The 15,793-nt window shown below is 33.6% G+C and overlaps 1 protein-coding gene across 2 annotated transcripts in view; it reads right to left on the reverse strand.

The window, feature by feature from the left end:
• Window positions 1-15,793, reverse strand: part of VPS50 (VPS50 subunit of EARP/GARPII complex) — a 120,194-nt gene that overhangs the window by 31,816 nt on the left and 72,585 nt on the right. For both annotated transcript variants that reach the window (XM_079152088.1, XM_079152087.1), the window contains exons 19-21: window positions 14,329-14,447; window positions 11,966-12,072; window positions 2,550-2,671 (exon numbers count right to left, since the gene is read on the reverse strand). In XM_079152088.1, coding sequence (XP_079008214.1) covers window positions 2,550-2,671; window positions 11,966-12,072; window positions 14,329-14,447 — 348 coding nt within the window. The remainder of the gene's footprint in view (window positions 1-2,549; window positions 2,672-11,965; window positions 12,073-14,328; window positions 14,448-15,793) is intronic.

Here is a 15,793-nt window from a genome sequence, read left to right on the forward strand (position 1 = left end):
AATCTCTGGACTAATGCATACAGTGTCCCCAGAAGCCAGACCTCCCAGGAAAACATGCTTATGATTCCTCAAGAAGCATCCAGATAAATTCACTCACAGCAATCCCTTTCTTCTGGGAGAGGAGCAAGTGCAACCATATATACTTCTTCCTATTCCACCCACCATGTGATTCTCTCTCCCTTCCTACCAACTAAAACTCAATAGTTAATAAGGCAATTTAGGGAGTGTTATTTGGAGGCAATCTGGAGTACATATGTACATATTTATTGGTCTGTTTTTATAAATATGGGGAACTTCTAGGGTTTCTAATGGGCTTGAAAAGCTTATTCTCTTAGGAAATCAAAAGCTATTCTTCAACTCTGCATATATACATATGCTTATTTGTGTTTTTATTCCTCCAAAAGTGATTTAAAATAGCTATGAAGAATATAACCTGACAAAGAAAACAAAACGACTTTAACAAAAACTACATGAAGCAAAATATAGACAGAGAAGTGAAATGGACTGTTTATTTCTATAAATTTGTTCAGAAAACCCCTTTCAAAGAGATTCAAAGTCTTTGAGTATTTTTTTGAATTTTGTAGAATCAAAAATAGTAGTTCCAAATTTTAAGCTATTCTATTTGAAAATGTGCATCTTTTCAATATTTGCTTTGTAGCTAAAATTTAGTATTAATAAATGTAATTTAAAACAGAAAAAGCCTTTCTTAAAAAGTACAAGTAAACTAGGCACAGTAGTGCATACCTGTAAACCCAGCTATTCCAGAAAGCTAAGGCAGAAGGATCGCAAGTTTGAGGTCAGCCTCAGCAACTTAGTGAGACCCTGTCACAGAATAAAATATAAGGACTGGGAAGGTAGCTCGGTGGTAGAGCACTTCTGTGTTCAGTCCCCAGTATGTATAAATAAATAAATAATGAAGGTAAGAGGAATAGGAAATGCTATATTTACTCATGCATACTTTCTCATATATATATATATTTTTTTTTATACTATGCAACTATTCCTAATATAACCTAGACAGACACCAATGTTAAAGAAACTCTGCTAACAGTTAACTGTTTCAATATAATTAGTTTGTGCTGAGACTTACATAACTGAAAATGCATTTAATGTAAAATAACATATTAATGTATTCTTTAAAACATAACCCATCTTAAATAAAATACACAATATATTTTACAATAAGCACCTAACAATGTTCCACCAACCTTCTCAGATTCTAATGAGCCCCACTTGCAAACGAATTTATGCCAGTATACAATCAGCTGGAAAGTCATGTCCCACACCAATTAGATAGCCAAGAGATTTTAAAAGATCCTATTTTAGCATGTTTTATCAATAATATTGTCCCAAACTGTTCTGTACAATATGGTAGTCAATAGTCATATGTGGCTATTATCTGAAGATAAATTAACTAAAATTAAGATACAATTAAGAATTCAGACCTTCAAGTCACATCAGTCACGAGTGCTCAAAAGTCATGGGTAGCTACCACACTGGGCAATGCAAATACACAATACTTCCAATTAATACAAAATCTCTTGAATAGCACTGGTCTGGAACAATAATTTGGAAGACAGAGTAAGATTCTGTAGAAGGCTGAAGTTTCTGACATGGAGATAAAACTCTATAATGTCTTCCTCTATTAATATTTACTTAGTGAGTTTCCAAATTCAGTGATAATTGGTACCCACTGTTAAGTAACATAAACTCTGTGGCAACACTTCATCTCTTATTATATTAGCATTCTTTCTAAAGAACATTTGTCAAAATTAGGAACACAGGAAATTCATATCCTATATAAAAAGATCATCTCTTTGATGTACTTGTGATCACTAGATGAATATTCATATGATGAATGTTAATTATAAATCAAGATTTATATGTTTTCAAAAGGAAACATGGTATTAGAAAAGATAGTATTATGCTATATCCCTATGACCTAGTGGGATGTTCTTAAACAGAAAACTGTCAAACATCCATGCAACACACATAATAATTTCCAAATGTGAGATTTGTTCAAATATCATGGTATTCTCCATTAGAAGTAGAAAAAGATAAACTCAATAATAGTTCTGGGAACACAAAAAGGAGGTGCAAGAAACATTAAGTCTGTCAGATATACATTCAATGAAAGAACTTCAATTATTTTAATAAATACTTCTTACATTTGGAATGTGATAGTGACTGTTAAAGTTGTTAGTCAACATTTAAAGTTTCATTTAATATGTAGTAAGTATACACAAGGTCACATTTAAATAAAGTAACCTGAACATTTTTCATTGTGAAATATGTCAAGATTAGAAAGATGTTATACTTTTTCTGCCAAAAATTTGAATAACATACAATATGCTTATAAGATCAAAGCTTAAAATTAATATTTAAATAAGGCAATTACACAGACAGAAAGCTGATATTAATAATTTGTACGAATATAATTCTCATAATAATGTTATCTAAGAATGTTATGTTATATAAGAATAAAAATTTTACATTTAAAAAATGAATAAATTTTAAAAGAAGCACTTTCTCTCCAAAGTTTGACTTACTGAATCATTCCGGCCAAAAAAAGTATATATGGCATACAAGTAATAATCAAATAGCTGAGACATGAAATGGATAACATCAAAGGCAATTGGCTTAAGAATGTTCATCATCTGCATATATTTCCCTGAAAAGAAAAAAAATAAATAATATCTGTTAGCCTACAATTATGAAAGAATAAAACACTATCCAAAAATAAATAAAGTGAAATATTGCCTCCTTGGTCACATGAGCCTTGTTTCAAGTATTCAGTGGTCACATGTGGCTGATGGCAACTATATTACCAGCAGATATTATAAACAGTTCCAACATACTGAAAAGTTCTACTGGACAGTACTGATAAATGATACCTACTACAAAGTTTTCCTATTATAGTATAAAATTACATTTTACAATTTGTCAAAATTTTACAGAACTCCTACACTCTTCTACAAATGATGCTCTACAAACAACACAGTTCCTCTTTTCTAGGAGATTCCATAATATAATTTCCTTAGCCATGTTTTAGTGTAATAAAGTAAAATACAAAATATTTGAGAAAAAGTGATTTCATAATCTTACATACACAGCAAAAGTAAAACAGCAAGAGGTAAGAGGACACAACCATTGTCCATTCCCTTCAACTCTAGCCCTGTTGAACTCTTGTGTAAGAGCCAAGAACATTTCTTTATATCCTCAGAGACAAGAACATGCTCTTCATTCCTTCCTTTAGGAGATGCCAAAATTCTATTGTTTTCCTCTAAACATATAATTGGATAGTCACAAGAAAAAAATTTAACACCGAACATCTACATTTATAAACTTGCTACTGTATTTTAAGTGCACAAGATAGATGGGCTGAACCAAATAATAACTATTTAATTCTGTTTTCTTTTTTTCCATTCCTATGGGAAATAATATAGGGAAAGAAGCCTATCTATTAAAAATATCATGACTCGAAGAAAATACACTAACTGCAGTAGAAGAAATGAAAAATTTACTATCAAAACCATCTCTATACCTCACGTCTTAATTTATGTGACAATTCTAACAGATACTTAAGCAACTCATATTCTAGTCTTACTCCTGTTTATAAATCTTTTGTTTCAGGGTCATCTTTTGCAATTAGTTTTTATGTTGACATTTAAAAAAATATTAGAAAGAGGGCTAGGGTTGTGGCTTGGTGGTAGAGCACCTGCCTACTATATGTGTGGCATGAGGTTCCATTCTCAGCACTTCATAGAAAAATAAATAAAATTAAAGGTTCCTCGACAACGAAAAAAATTTTTTTTTTAATTTTAGAAAGATATGCTCCTAAAACATTCTGGATAATTCTGCTGATATTTCCTCAAATATAAACATAGTTACCTAAGCTGCAACTAGTCAACACATTAAACAATGTAACACTGTGAAGAAAAAATGAAAAAAATATTTTAAACCGCAAAAGAAAAACAGATGATTAAGAGGAATGCAAATAACTTTTAAGTTACTCTTCATTTCTACTAAGATTAATCATTGCTCAGATACTTAGTCTTGAGAAAAGATATTAAAATGAATTATGAATAGGTAAAGGCTATTTTTATTTTTTGTAAATGTACATTCAAAATAAAAATGATTCCCTGTTCTTCATCCCTCTGAAAAGAAAATCTAAACATAATATTTATTCATTCAACAAATACTTTTTGAAGACTTCCTACATATCTGGCCTTGTGTTAAGGTACAAGGACACAGAGACCCTGCTCTCATATCTTACAAGGTTATACCTGGGAGGTAATGTTCAAGGAGGAGTCTGTGAGTGGATTAAACTGCATGAAAATGAAGACTGTCTACCCAATCCAAGGGAGAACAGCAGAGAGTTCTTCGGAGGCTGAAGGAGGATTATGTACCTCCTAAGATCTTATTCAATGGACAGAAGATTTTAAAATGAATTGAGCTCAGATCTAAGAAGAGAAGGGGATGTAAAGACAAAGATAGAAAGAAAAGGAGAAATCTCAAAACATTTCTAGAACAGGGGTTGGCAAATCCTTCCTATAAAATACCAAACAGATAGTTCTGGCTTTGCATACCACACAGTCTCTGTGATTCTGCTGCTCTCTGCTTTGACTACTCAACCTGCCACTGCAGCACGAGCAGCCACAGACAGTAAGTAAACACATGAGCATGACTATACTCTAATAAAACTTTGTTTGTCATTATAGGCAGCCAGTTTGACTCTGGCCTACATGCTACAGTTTGTCAGCCCCTGTTTTAGATGGCCAACCTTGGACTGGAACAGACTGATGGAAAATATAAAGTATTTAACCATAAGAAGGCCACAGAGAATATGGACAATACCCACAGAATAGTAACTGCTTAGAGTCAAGTTGATACAGTTAGAGTGAAAAACAGGGCTGAAAGGGATGAAATGGCAGGTCCACATGCAGGACTGACAGCATCAGTCTGTATGCCCCCAGCCCTGGCCCCTCTACCTGTTAGAGGCAAAGGTTGCCACAATTTACTCACAGACAAAAACAAAAGAAAATAAAAATCCTTAGGGCTCCTCTCTAAAAAGAAGTATATAAACAAACTGACCTAACCAAAAAAAAATTGAGAAAGTAAACTTTAATAAATCAGGAAAGCTTAGGCTTCTGGATTGGATATTGGCACCAGAGAATAAAGTCTACCTCATTCTGGGATTTTGGGGTTCTGTCACCATAAAGTAAAGGCTGCCAGTAAGTTCCCCCAGTCTTGCCCTATTCCACAAAACCTACCCAAACAGAATTCCTATTGAGGAGAGAGAGTCAGGTCAGACACAGCTCTAGTTACTCGAAGAAGAAACCTACAACAACTGGGCAGGCCCGTATCTTAAATGTGCATAGAAAATAAAAAAAAACAATAGTCAAGTACATAAGAAAATGTGAAGCATAAGAGTAAGAAGGGAAGCTGATCACAGAGGAAGCAGAATAGTTCAAGATAAATAAGAGATGTAATAATTACACAAAACCCATAACACTAGAAACACAGAAAATGGCTCTTAAAGATTAAAAATATCATTTTTAAAATCAAAAAAATTAAATAAAAGGGCCAAAAAGAAGTTTCCAAAAAGGGTCAAGAAAAAGACAAGAATACAGAAAACATCAGAGCAAATAAGATAAAAAGAATCAATTTAAGAGACACTTGAATAAAGGAGAGACAGTGAGAGAGAATGAGAACAGATAAAATAGGTGGAAATTTTTAAAGAAATACTGGTATCAGTCATAAGGAACACAAGAGCCCTGAGACTGAGAGTCCACAAACTACTGAACATACTTAATAAAAAAGAACTCACACCCAGACACATCAACATAGAATTCTAGAATGTCAAGGGGAAAAAAATAATAAAAGCTTTCAGAGAAAAAGGGAAGGCAGGGAAAATAGAAATCCAACCACAATAGAACAACTAGAATGCTTAGAAGTTTCAAAGTTCTAAAGAAAACAATTTTTAATCTACAGTTCTATCCACAGATGAACTGTCATTCAAACCAAAGAGCAGAATGAAGGTATTTTTCAGACTGATACAAATTCAAAAACATTTACCTCTCACCATTCTTTCTTAGGAAATAACTAGAAAACAAACAGATCCAAAAAAATCACCTCCACACTGCTTTCAGGAGGCAATTGGGTAAGTGTCTCCTGCTTTCCTTTACAAGTTCTTCCTTAGTATTCAATTTGTTATTGTGAGATGCACTACCTTGATAAAAATATAAACACACAGTGCTGAAGTGAGCCTGCCTGGTTTAGAACACATGCTCAGTAGTTCAGGATGTAGTTCGGATGCTCACTGAAGAAACTTATCTCATATAGCCCAGATGACCAGGACAGACACCTCTTCCCAGATCATCTACTGCAAGAGGTCCGTCCTTCCTCCATCCAGGCTATGTGATATCCTTTCTGATCCATGAATAATTCACTTTGTTCAGGAATGAGATTTAATATTCATGATTTCCTCCACAGGATGTGAAGCATGAAAGTTAGGAGCTTACTAGCTCTGGGATAAGAGCCTATGCTTTCCCACTTACCAGATGTGTCAAAAAGTCAAGCTCTCTTTCTGAGCTTCAGTTATTTGTTGTGTAAAAAGGATATTGTGAAGAATTCATGAGAAAATACATGTGAAACATTTAGCATATGACAGATACATAGCTAAGAAACCGCAGTTACTACTACCATCTTAAGAAAATTATAATTATGATGGTCAATAGGGAGAAGAATGGGATGTTAAAAAAAAGGGAAGTTAACCTAAGCTGCAGATGGGGAAAAGTTTCACAGGGGCAACACTGTTCAAAATCTCTTACCTCAAGTCTAGACGGTGGGAAAAGACAACAAAAGGACTGGCAAAGAAACCAATCAAGTAATAAGATGGACAGAGACTAGACACAAGAGAAAGAACAGAGGGGTGCCATGGACAACTCATCAGCAGGAGGCATAAGGAGGAGGGGGGTTACCACAGGGAAGGTGGCCCAGGGTAATTCCAGGTTCTGACTGCACCTCCGTGAAAAAGGGAATACACAGGGGAAGAGAAGAACTGGAAGTGTGGGGAAGTTTAATTTCTTTGAACATCGTGACAAGAGAGGAAAAAGGGTTTCTCCAATAGTCAAGGTTTTAAAAATTAAGGTTTGTCAGTCCAATTCACACTAGGAACTTACAAAAGTAAAAAAGTTCTTGGCTGAGTGCTATAAATGCAAAAAATGACCATCTCTCTTCTCATCTCTAGGAGTTTACAGTCTGGTGAGGCAAGAGCAAAAAAAAAAAAAAACAAAACAAAACAAAACAAAAGAATCTGAGTTGGAAAAATGTCCATTACTCTTGTTACATTGTACTACTCCAAGAAATCATCAATGGACATAAACAGCTTATAAAGGCATAAGAGCATATATAAAGGCAAACTGCAAATGATATAAATGAGGCCTGAAGGAAAGGAAGGAAGAGGCCAGCTTGCCAATTTAGAAAAGCTATTGAACAATGACCTGAAGATGGAAGTGAAAAATGAACAGGTCCGTTATGTTAACCAAAGTGCCTGGCTGCTAGTTTTTATTCTATTGTTTGATCATTATGCCTTAGCCCCATAATCCTCCAATACCATTTCCTTGTGACATGCACTAAGGGACATGCACTTTTTAGATTATCCTCTCAAAACATAATTTTGTACATTCACAGCTGGCAACTCCAAAAATATTTTAAAACTGCTTGACAAATAAATATACATATTATAGTAACCTTGTCTTATTATGATAATTACAATATTAATGCATTAATATTGAAATGTAATCTAAAATGAGAGATTTTTCCATAAATAGCACACCGGGAAATTCTCTTAAAAAGTTTTAATTTTAATCAAGGTTTTGGATTTTAAAAATAAAAAATACTGTAACACTTCTATAAGATTATACTTATGATTTCACTGAACTCTATAACTTGATCCAAATACTTGAAATAGATTATTTTGAAAACAATTGATGTAATTACATTTGTTAAAAAAAGAAAAAAATATTTGAATTATTTTCCTCTTATTTAAGCACATATTGTTTTACATTCTAATTATGAAAAAACAAAGAAATCAATGATTTTCAATTTGCTCCCTGGACCAGATGCATTAACTACCTGGAAGTTGTTAAAATATAAGTTTTCTCGGGTTACACCCCAGACCTACTGAATTGGATGCAAACTATGTTTCAACAGGCCCTCCAGGTGATTTTGATGCATATTACGATTTGAGAATCAATGGCTTAAATTATCATAAAAGGCTAGCTTGGCTTTTCTCCTTTTTGGCTAGGCTCTTATCCTTTGGTTTTCAAGATCTTCTCTCTACCTCCTAATTTTTTCCTGTCTCTTTACCTTTCATTCAGGACCTCCTTTACTGGTTTCTCTTGCTTTCTGCCCCTACAATGTGTCCATATCCACTGTTGTTTCCCAGGTTTCTGTACTTTGTTGTATTGTGTTCAGGTGCTTATATGTACTATAGGGATAGAAGGGTGATAGTGCTTCTTTCTATCTGATTATGAACCCGAAGTTTAAAAGGTACTGACAAAGTAAACTCACCCACTAGCATCGTTTTAATATTTATATATCAATGACTCAAATAATTATTCTAAAAATGTTTTTTTTTTTTTCTCCTGACTTTAAATCCATTCTACTTATCTTACCTACAGACTGTTTCTACTTGTGCCTCATTTGGTACCTCTACTTGTCCAAAATCTAATTCATCAGCAGCTCTCCAAACCTGGCTTTCCTCTTCTTTCTTTTTTTTTAGTTATGGCATTATAAGCAGCCAATTACACAAACCTAAAATTTAAGAGTGATTCCTCATGCCTAATTCATCAATCTTGTCCTGTATTTCTAAAATCTCACAAATCTATCTTCTATCATTTTAAAGTACTGATGCATGTGCCAGTATGTATATTCTAGCTACCAAAACATTTTGTTGTATTAAGCTCTGTAGTTGTTATAAGCATGAGCTTTGGCTATCTATCTCCTACCCCTCAGATCCATTAGAGGTGTCAAGGGACAGTGGCCTTCAGGAGAGAGAGAAAACCTTTAATACAAAGCTATTTTCATGCTGACACATTCCTTCAAATTCCTCTGCTCTGTTGGCAAGAACTCATCAGGCTGATGGGACTTTTTCTTTACAGGAGCAAGCATTCTGATTAGTCCTCTGCACTAATGGAAAGGTTCCTGAGCCTTTTGAAATTTAGATACCACCTGAGGCTGGCTGACCCCAGAAACATTCTTTTGTTTAATCTCGCCTAGTAAATACTACTTGAAAAGCATATTTTGAATATGTCTTTCATGTGTTAAAATGTATCTTCCAACTATTCAGTAATCATTTTATTCATCTTCCTGGGCACCAAGAATTTATCTTATTTACACAACTATACTTCTTCATTCGTGAGAACAGGCACTGCCTTTGGCTCCTCAGGGCAATAACAACAGGGGATGGAAATGTGAATTTACTAACTGAAGACCCCTAAGTGAATGGTCCCTTCAAATTATATTTTACAAATATATTTCAAAATGAAGATAAAGATATTCCAGGGTGACAGAAAGTGAAGGGCATAAATGTCTATAGTGGGTGGGGAAGGGAGATGGAGGCTAAAGGTAGCACCTCAATCCAGCACTACAGAGAAGACAAGCAAGTTAAATGATCACACTCAGCACTGGTTCCAAATTACAACTTGAAGAGAAGACACAGTGGTATAGAAGGCTGAAATTACAATGTCAGACTCTCATTGCTTAGGAAGATTTCATTCAGGACTGTGCCCTACTTTCTAGCATGACATATCAAAGGGTCCTTTTCTCCATTTCTATAGATCCACTACTAAAAAACAATGTCTACTATGTCAATCAATAATCCTTATATAAGAATTTATTGTAATAACTTTTGAATTTACCACCAGGAACACATTTTTACCATTAACATAAGAGGAAGATCCTTTTCCATAACAAAAATAGCAGAATACTTGTTTTTTTTTTTTTTTTTCAAATTCTTTATGCCTGTTGTGAAATTAAGAGCTGCATTTGATGCCTACATTTATCTGAACATAACACAATACCCTCCTAGTCCTCAATCTGTTTTAGCCCTGTATTTGATTTGATTTGACTTGATCCTGACGAATATATGCCCTTTTAGAGTAAAAAGCAACATGACTACCTCTAGTCCCTTCTGAACTAGGTAAAACATAAACATGGCTGACTGCATTATTTTCCCCAATTATCTGCTCTCCCCATTCCCTGTAAGAACACTTTACATTCTTGCTCACTTCCCTTGAATTTTTGTGCTTCCTGGTGCAGAAGCATACTTCCCTGTGGGTGAAAGCCACTGATATGTCAGGGCTGTTTGCTACTTCAACATAATCAGCAAAGGCAGACAGATTACATTTTTAGTAGTATGTTCAAAAACACCAAAAATTCTAAATGTAAACTAGGTTAATGAGCACGATAAGGATTCAGAAAGGTTTGCAATTTCTATCTCTGAGGACCAGACCAGTGAACTTTGTGCTGAGTCTGAAAATGAAGTGGGAGTGAGAGATCTGAGGAAGGGAAACACAGACTCACTACCATCACCCGTCTGAACAGTAATCAAATGGAAGAACAGGAGGGAAAAAAACACTGATTCACTCTTTGTCTATGAAGGGCAAAACTAACTATAGAATTAGAGAGACTGATTTACCATAGGGAAGAGATTTCTAGCAATTAAATTGGCCTAATAGAAGAATAAGTAGTCTCGAAAAATAATATGCTTTGAGAGACTATGAGTCATGAAACAAAAGCCTGATGGCCACTACATATTACAGACATTATTGAAAAATACCTTATTTTGTGGTAACTTATCCCAGATGACCTCTCAGCACCCTTCCAATTCTGATTCTATAAATTCTAGAGAATTATTCATGATACTGCTCAGTTAGGTCCCTTGGACAAAAGAAGAAAAGATAATTTCCCTGACAATAATTAGCTACAGAATAGCTTTTAAGAGTCTGTCATTTTTCTGTGTGCCATGAAAACGTATACCATTTCTTTTCCTCTCAATTCATTATTGCTTTTTCATATTTTCTCTAAAGAAAGTAGGACTAAAGCATTTTGTACATTTTATCATATTCATTAATGAAATTTGGAATTTATCTTAAAGATCACAGACCATTTCATTAAAGCTAAGATTAATCAAATAAGACCATTGGTAAATACCATTTTCATAAACAGGAAACATTTTTATAGAAAACCACTAAAATTCTGATTGGTATAGATGACAATGTGGGAAGACAACCCTATAACTTAATTTGTCAACTGTACAGACCTATAGGTGAAATATAAAGGCTGAGAGCAGATAAGCTGTTTAAATACTGACATTAAATAAATCTACATCACCTTCAAACCTGTACATTAAAAATGGCATTTCTTTATATTGTTTGCCTTCTATAAAATCATCAAAGTTTTATCTGTAATAAGAACAACACTTTCTATGATCTGAACATTTAGTTTGTAAAACCCTTGCATCTAAAAACACCAGAGGATCACTATTCACTCTGCTTACCTGAGAGGAAGATTTTGAAGATCTATGAAACAATTAAGTAGAAAAAAATGGGTAAATGTGCAAATGGTACTATCATTATACTACATGTACCTCTAACTCAACTAGATAATTTTTATTACATTTCAATTAACTGGAATATTTTAGAAAAATTTAGAAGATGCAAAGACTTAACAAGTTGTTAACTAAAAAACTAAAATTAACTAACATTAAAATTAGTACCTTATTACTTGGAACATTTAAGATGAGAAGCATTGACATATGAGATATTCTCAAATCTTTTACTAAAGAGGGTACTGTAGTTACCATGCAATGAAAACTTCAAGTAAAAATTATTCCGTAACTGAAGCAGACCAATTTAACTGCTATTTTTTTTCTTAATCAAAAAAGGTAGCTACTTACCAACAAGCCTTATTACATTCAATGTCGTATTTGTTAAGATGGGTGCGTTCACTTTATTTAGACTGTAATCTGATTTCTTCCGACTTTTTAGGGTTTCTCGAGAAACACTTAATATAGAAAAACAAGAGTTGCAATTAGAATAATCAAGTAATAAATCAATAAGCTATTCAGTTTAGCATTTAGCTTTCTTTCACTAATTATTCACTGAAATTCTTACTATGTGTCAGACGAACTCACAGTACAGAGAAGAAAAATAAGCAAACAAATATAAATACTATAAATGTATTTCTTTGATTCTAAAACATTGTTCAACCATTAATAAAAAGCTATATCACTTAAAAAGCAGATTTTCTAGGGAAATAACATACATAGGTATAAATGTACTAATCTTCCTGATTTCAGAAACTTAGGAAAAGAAATACCCTCTTTAGAATAAAATAAGGTATGATAGCAACGTTGGGGCCAGATAAAAAAGAAAAGTAGAAGTCATATGACAAGTGCAGAAAACAAAGGATAGCAAGTAATGGGGCAGAGGGAGTGAGCACAAAGTGTGCTGAGAGAAGTACTGGAGTCCACTACAGTAGCTTGTAGCAGACAGAGGGAAAAGTGACAGAAAAGAGGTAAACACAGACCAGATCATGAAAGTAATCAAACCTAAATAGTATGAACCCTCTCTCGAATGCTGGAGTGAACCAATAAAAACATTAACTAGGAAAATGGCATGAGTAAATTTGTAACTAAGAAAAAATCGCTAAATCATTAAGAATGAACTGGAAGGAGGTAAGACTCTAATAAGAAGCCAAGGTAAGGAAGATGATTGAATAATCTGATACAGAGATGATTTTGACATGATATAGGATGATCATTACATCCTAGAACAAGGAAAATGGATATATTCAAGGGACACTTAAAAGTTAGAATTGATAATAACTACTAACTGATTGATTTCAGTAAGAAATTCACATGACTCAAACTTCTAATGGGTAGGTTAAAGGGTTTAGGAGTCTGTACTAACACTACCAAAAATGGAGGTATATGTACATGAACAAGTAGACTCTATCTTACTCATTTATTTCAACTCCCTTTTGGAGCTTTCCTTTTGGCCAAAATGTACTCAAATCATATCTAATGAAGAAATTCAGTAAAATAATTCTATTCAGTTCAAAGTAGATCACAAATTATACATGTATATATCTCGATACCTTACATACATTAAAAACGAATGTACAAATACAAATAAATTTTCCCAGTTAACATATCTACAACTGCATGACTTGCTCACTTTTAAGAAGAGAATTATTTCAGTCAGTGTTTCAAGTGAATCAAGTACACAGAAATTGTGGAGTTTAAGTGTAAGGGAGGGAGTACTTAAACTTATCATTTAAGTCCTTTCTGTTGTTGAAGTACTGGGGACTGAACCCCGGGCCATGTGCATGGCTCCTAGCATTGTGCCACACCCCTAGGTTCTTAAATTATCACTTAGAAAAGTCTATCTGTGTTCACTAAATTTCTGATGTTAATATTTCAACAAATAAAAATCAGGCAAATTTATTTGGGAGATGAGAAAAATTTCTAATGTAATTATCGTAATTTTGAAGAAGACTGCCGATCATAAAACAAAATTCAACCACTAACAGGAAACCTTAATATAAGGTTTATGTAGAGAACTCAAGACAACAGGAAAATAAGTAGAGATCTGCTATATTTACTAGATTGAGGCAAAAACTCCACATAGAAAATGATGGCCACTTTCTCCCTGAGGTTCTCTGATCTATGTGAAGCACACACTGCCCTTGAAGGCAGCAGCACTGATTTTATAAATCTAAAGATCTTTACCGTTTGCAAAAACTGTTGGTTGCTAAATTAAAAGTTCTCTGGTTATGCCCAATATTTTTATTTTCATTTCATTTTTTAAAAAATCTGAAAAAAGATTAGCTTGGAAATTTAAAAAACAGGGATTAGAATCTTGCTGCAAAAAACAATGTCAAAAAGGCTATATAAATTTTTTAAAAAACTAATTTAAAACCTTTTATTAGCCATTTAAAATTACCTAATGTGATGCTTTAAAAAAAAAAAACAGTAATAGTCAAACTCACAGTCAAATGAATTGACTTGTGAAACACCACAATAAAGCTTTGCTAAGCAGAACTTTTCTTAAGGATACTTTTTCTTGAAAATCCACTATTATGGAATATAAAGGAAAACCTACATTTTCAGTCTTTCTGGAATCATTCTTTAAAACACATTTAAACTTTTGTCATAGGATGTGATAACCACCAATTTTTTTTCTTAACCTTTAAAGGAAATTCAATATGTCAAGAGTACAACACAAAATGCTAATACCATACCCCCTAAACAATTACCTTTTCACAGGAGCGTCTCCTGTCTGCTCATCCACATAATCTCGCTTGAGTTCCTCGGGAACATCACTGTCACTGTCATACTCCTGATAGGCACTCTTTTCTTGTTCATCAGATTCATACTAAAGAGAATAGAGTAAAATACAACAATGAGCACAGAGAGCAACCTTTCTTGGGGTCTTTCAAAAAAATTAAAGTACACCAATTTTATAAGAAGTAGTTGAATAGGTAAATTCTTAATAATTTCATCATCAAGAATCATCCTTTCATTTTCTTCTCCATCATCCTCCCTAAACCAGCTGAAAAGAAAAGGAAAATAAAAATATTATACCTATAAGCTTGTAAATGTCCAACAAAATCAAATCTTCATTTACAAAAAAACCAACAACAAAACAAATATCTCACTGGACCTTAATGGAGGAACCAAGCGTTCTTCCTTTTCTTTTCCTTTCTTTTTTTCTTTTCCTTTCTCCCCTCCCCTCCTCTCCTCAGCCCTCCTTCTTTCCTATACTGGATTTCAACAGTATATTTTCTTTTTATACTGAACAATCTGGAAGTATCCAATTCCCAGCCTCTTTGGAAGTACTAACTCAGCTTAATAAACACATTCAACACACATGCTGATGTTCTACCTAATTCATTATGGTGAGCTTTAGTTCCAAGAGTGACTTAGAACATTATGCTTAGCATCCAGGGACCTACTGAGAGTAAGGACAAAAATGACAGGTTTACTCCTCAAAAAGATAAACGCCTTCCTAACATCTTCATCACCTATTATGTTACCATGGCCAAATGCCAGCAAGGGGAAGGACAGTGGAAACCATGCAAGGTAAAGAAATCAGTGGAAGTATCACCATCATCAAATTAATGTTATAGATTAATATAGTTAAAATATGGTCAAAAATTATTGAGTTTTTGACCCATCACCATGCCGTCTGCATTTATGAATTATCTCACTGAATCTACAACTCTGAGAAAGTTTAATTCCATTTGACAGCTGAGGAAACTAATATGAAGACAAATGGAAAGAATTTAACAACTACTTTTTAACTGTCTATTAAGGGAAAGCATTTTGTCAGGCCATATTTAGATGTGGTCTCAGATTCTCAAGGACTTAAGTTGTATCTGAAAAGATTACATTACATATTAATAATTGAAAAAAAAGCACTGTAGGCTTCTCCTATATTTAATATAGTTTGATTCTGATGATATACAGATAAGTGTTCCACACAAACTAGGGTTTCCTGTTATCACAAAAGAGATTCTTTATTACATGGTATAGTGGGTATTCATTATTTAATTAGATATTTGCAAATTTGCCTAAAATTTATTTGTAAGCCCAAACTCAAGATTTAAGACACTTTTGTGGTTACTCATAGACATGTTCAGAGGCAAAAACTCTTGAGTCATGAAATTTATACATTTTCAGCTGAGGGTATGCTCTGCCTTCTTGTTGCTCTTATACCAT

This window comes from Sciurus vulgaris (assembly GCF_902686455.1).
Source record: "Sciurus vulgaris genome assembly, chromosome: 8".
In the NCBI taxonomy this organism is placed as follows: domain Eukaryota; kingdom Metazoa; phylum Chordata; class Mammalia; order Rodentia; family Sciuridae; genus Sciurus; species Sciurus vulgaris.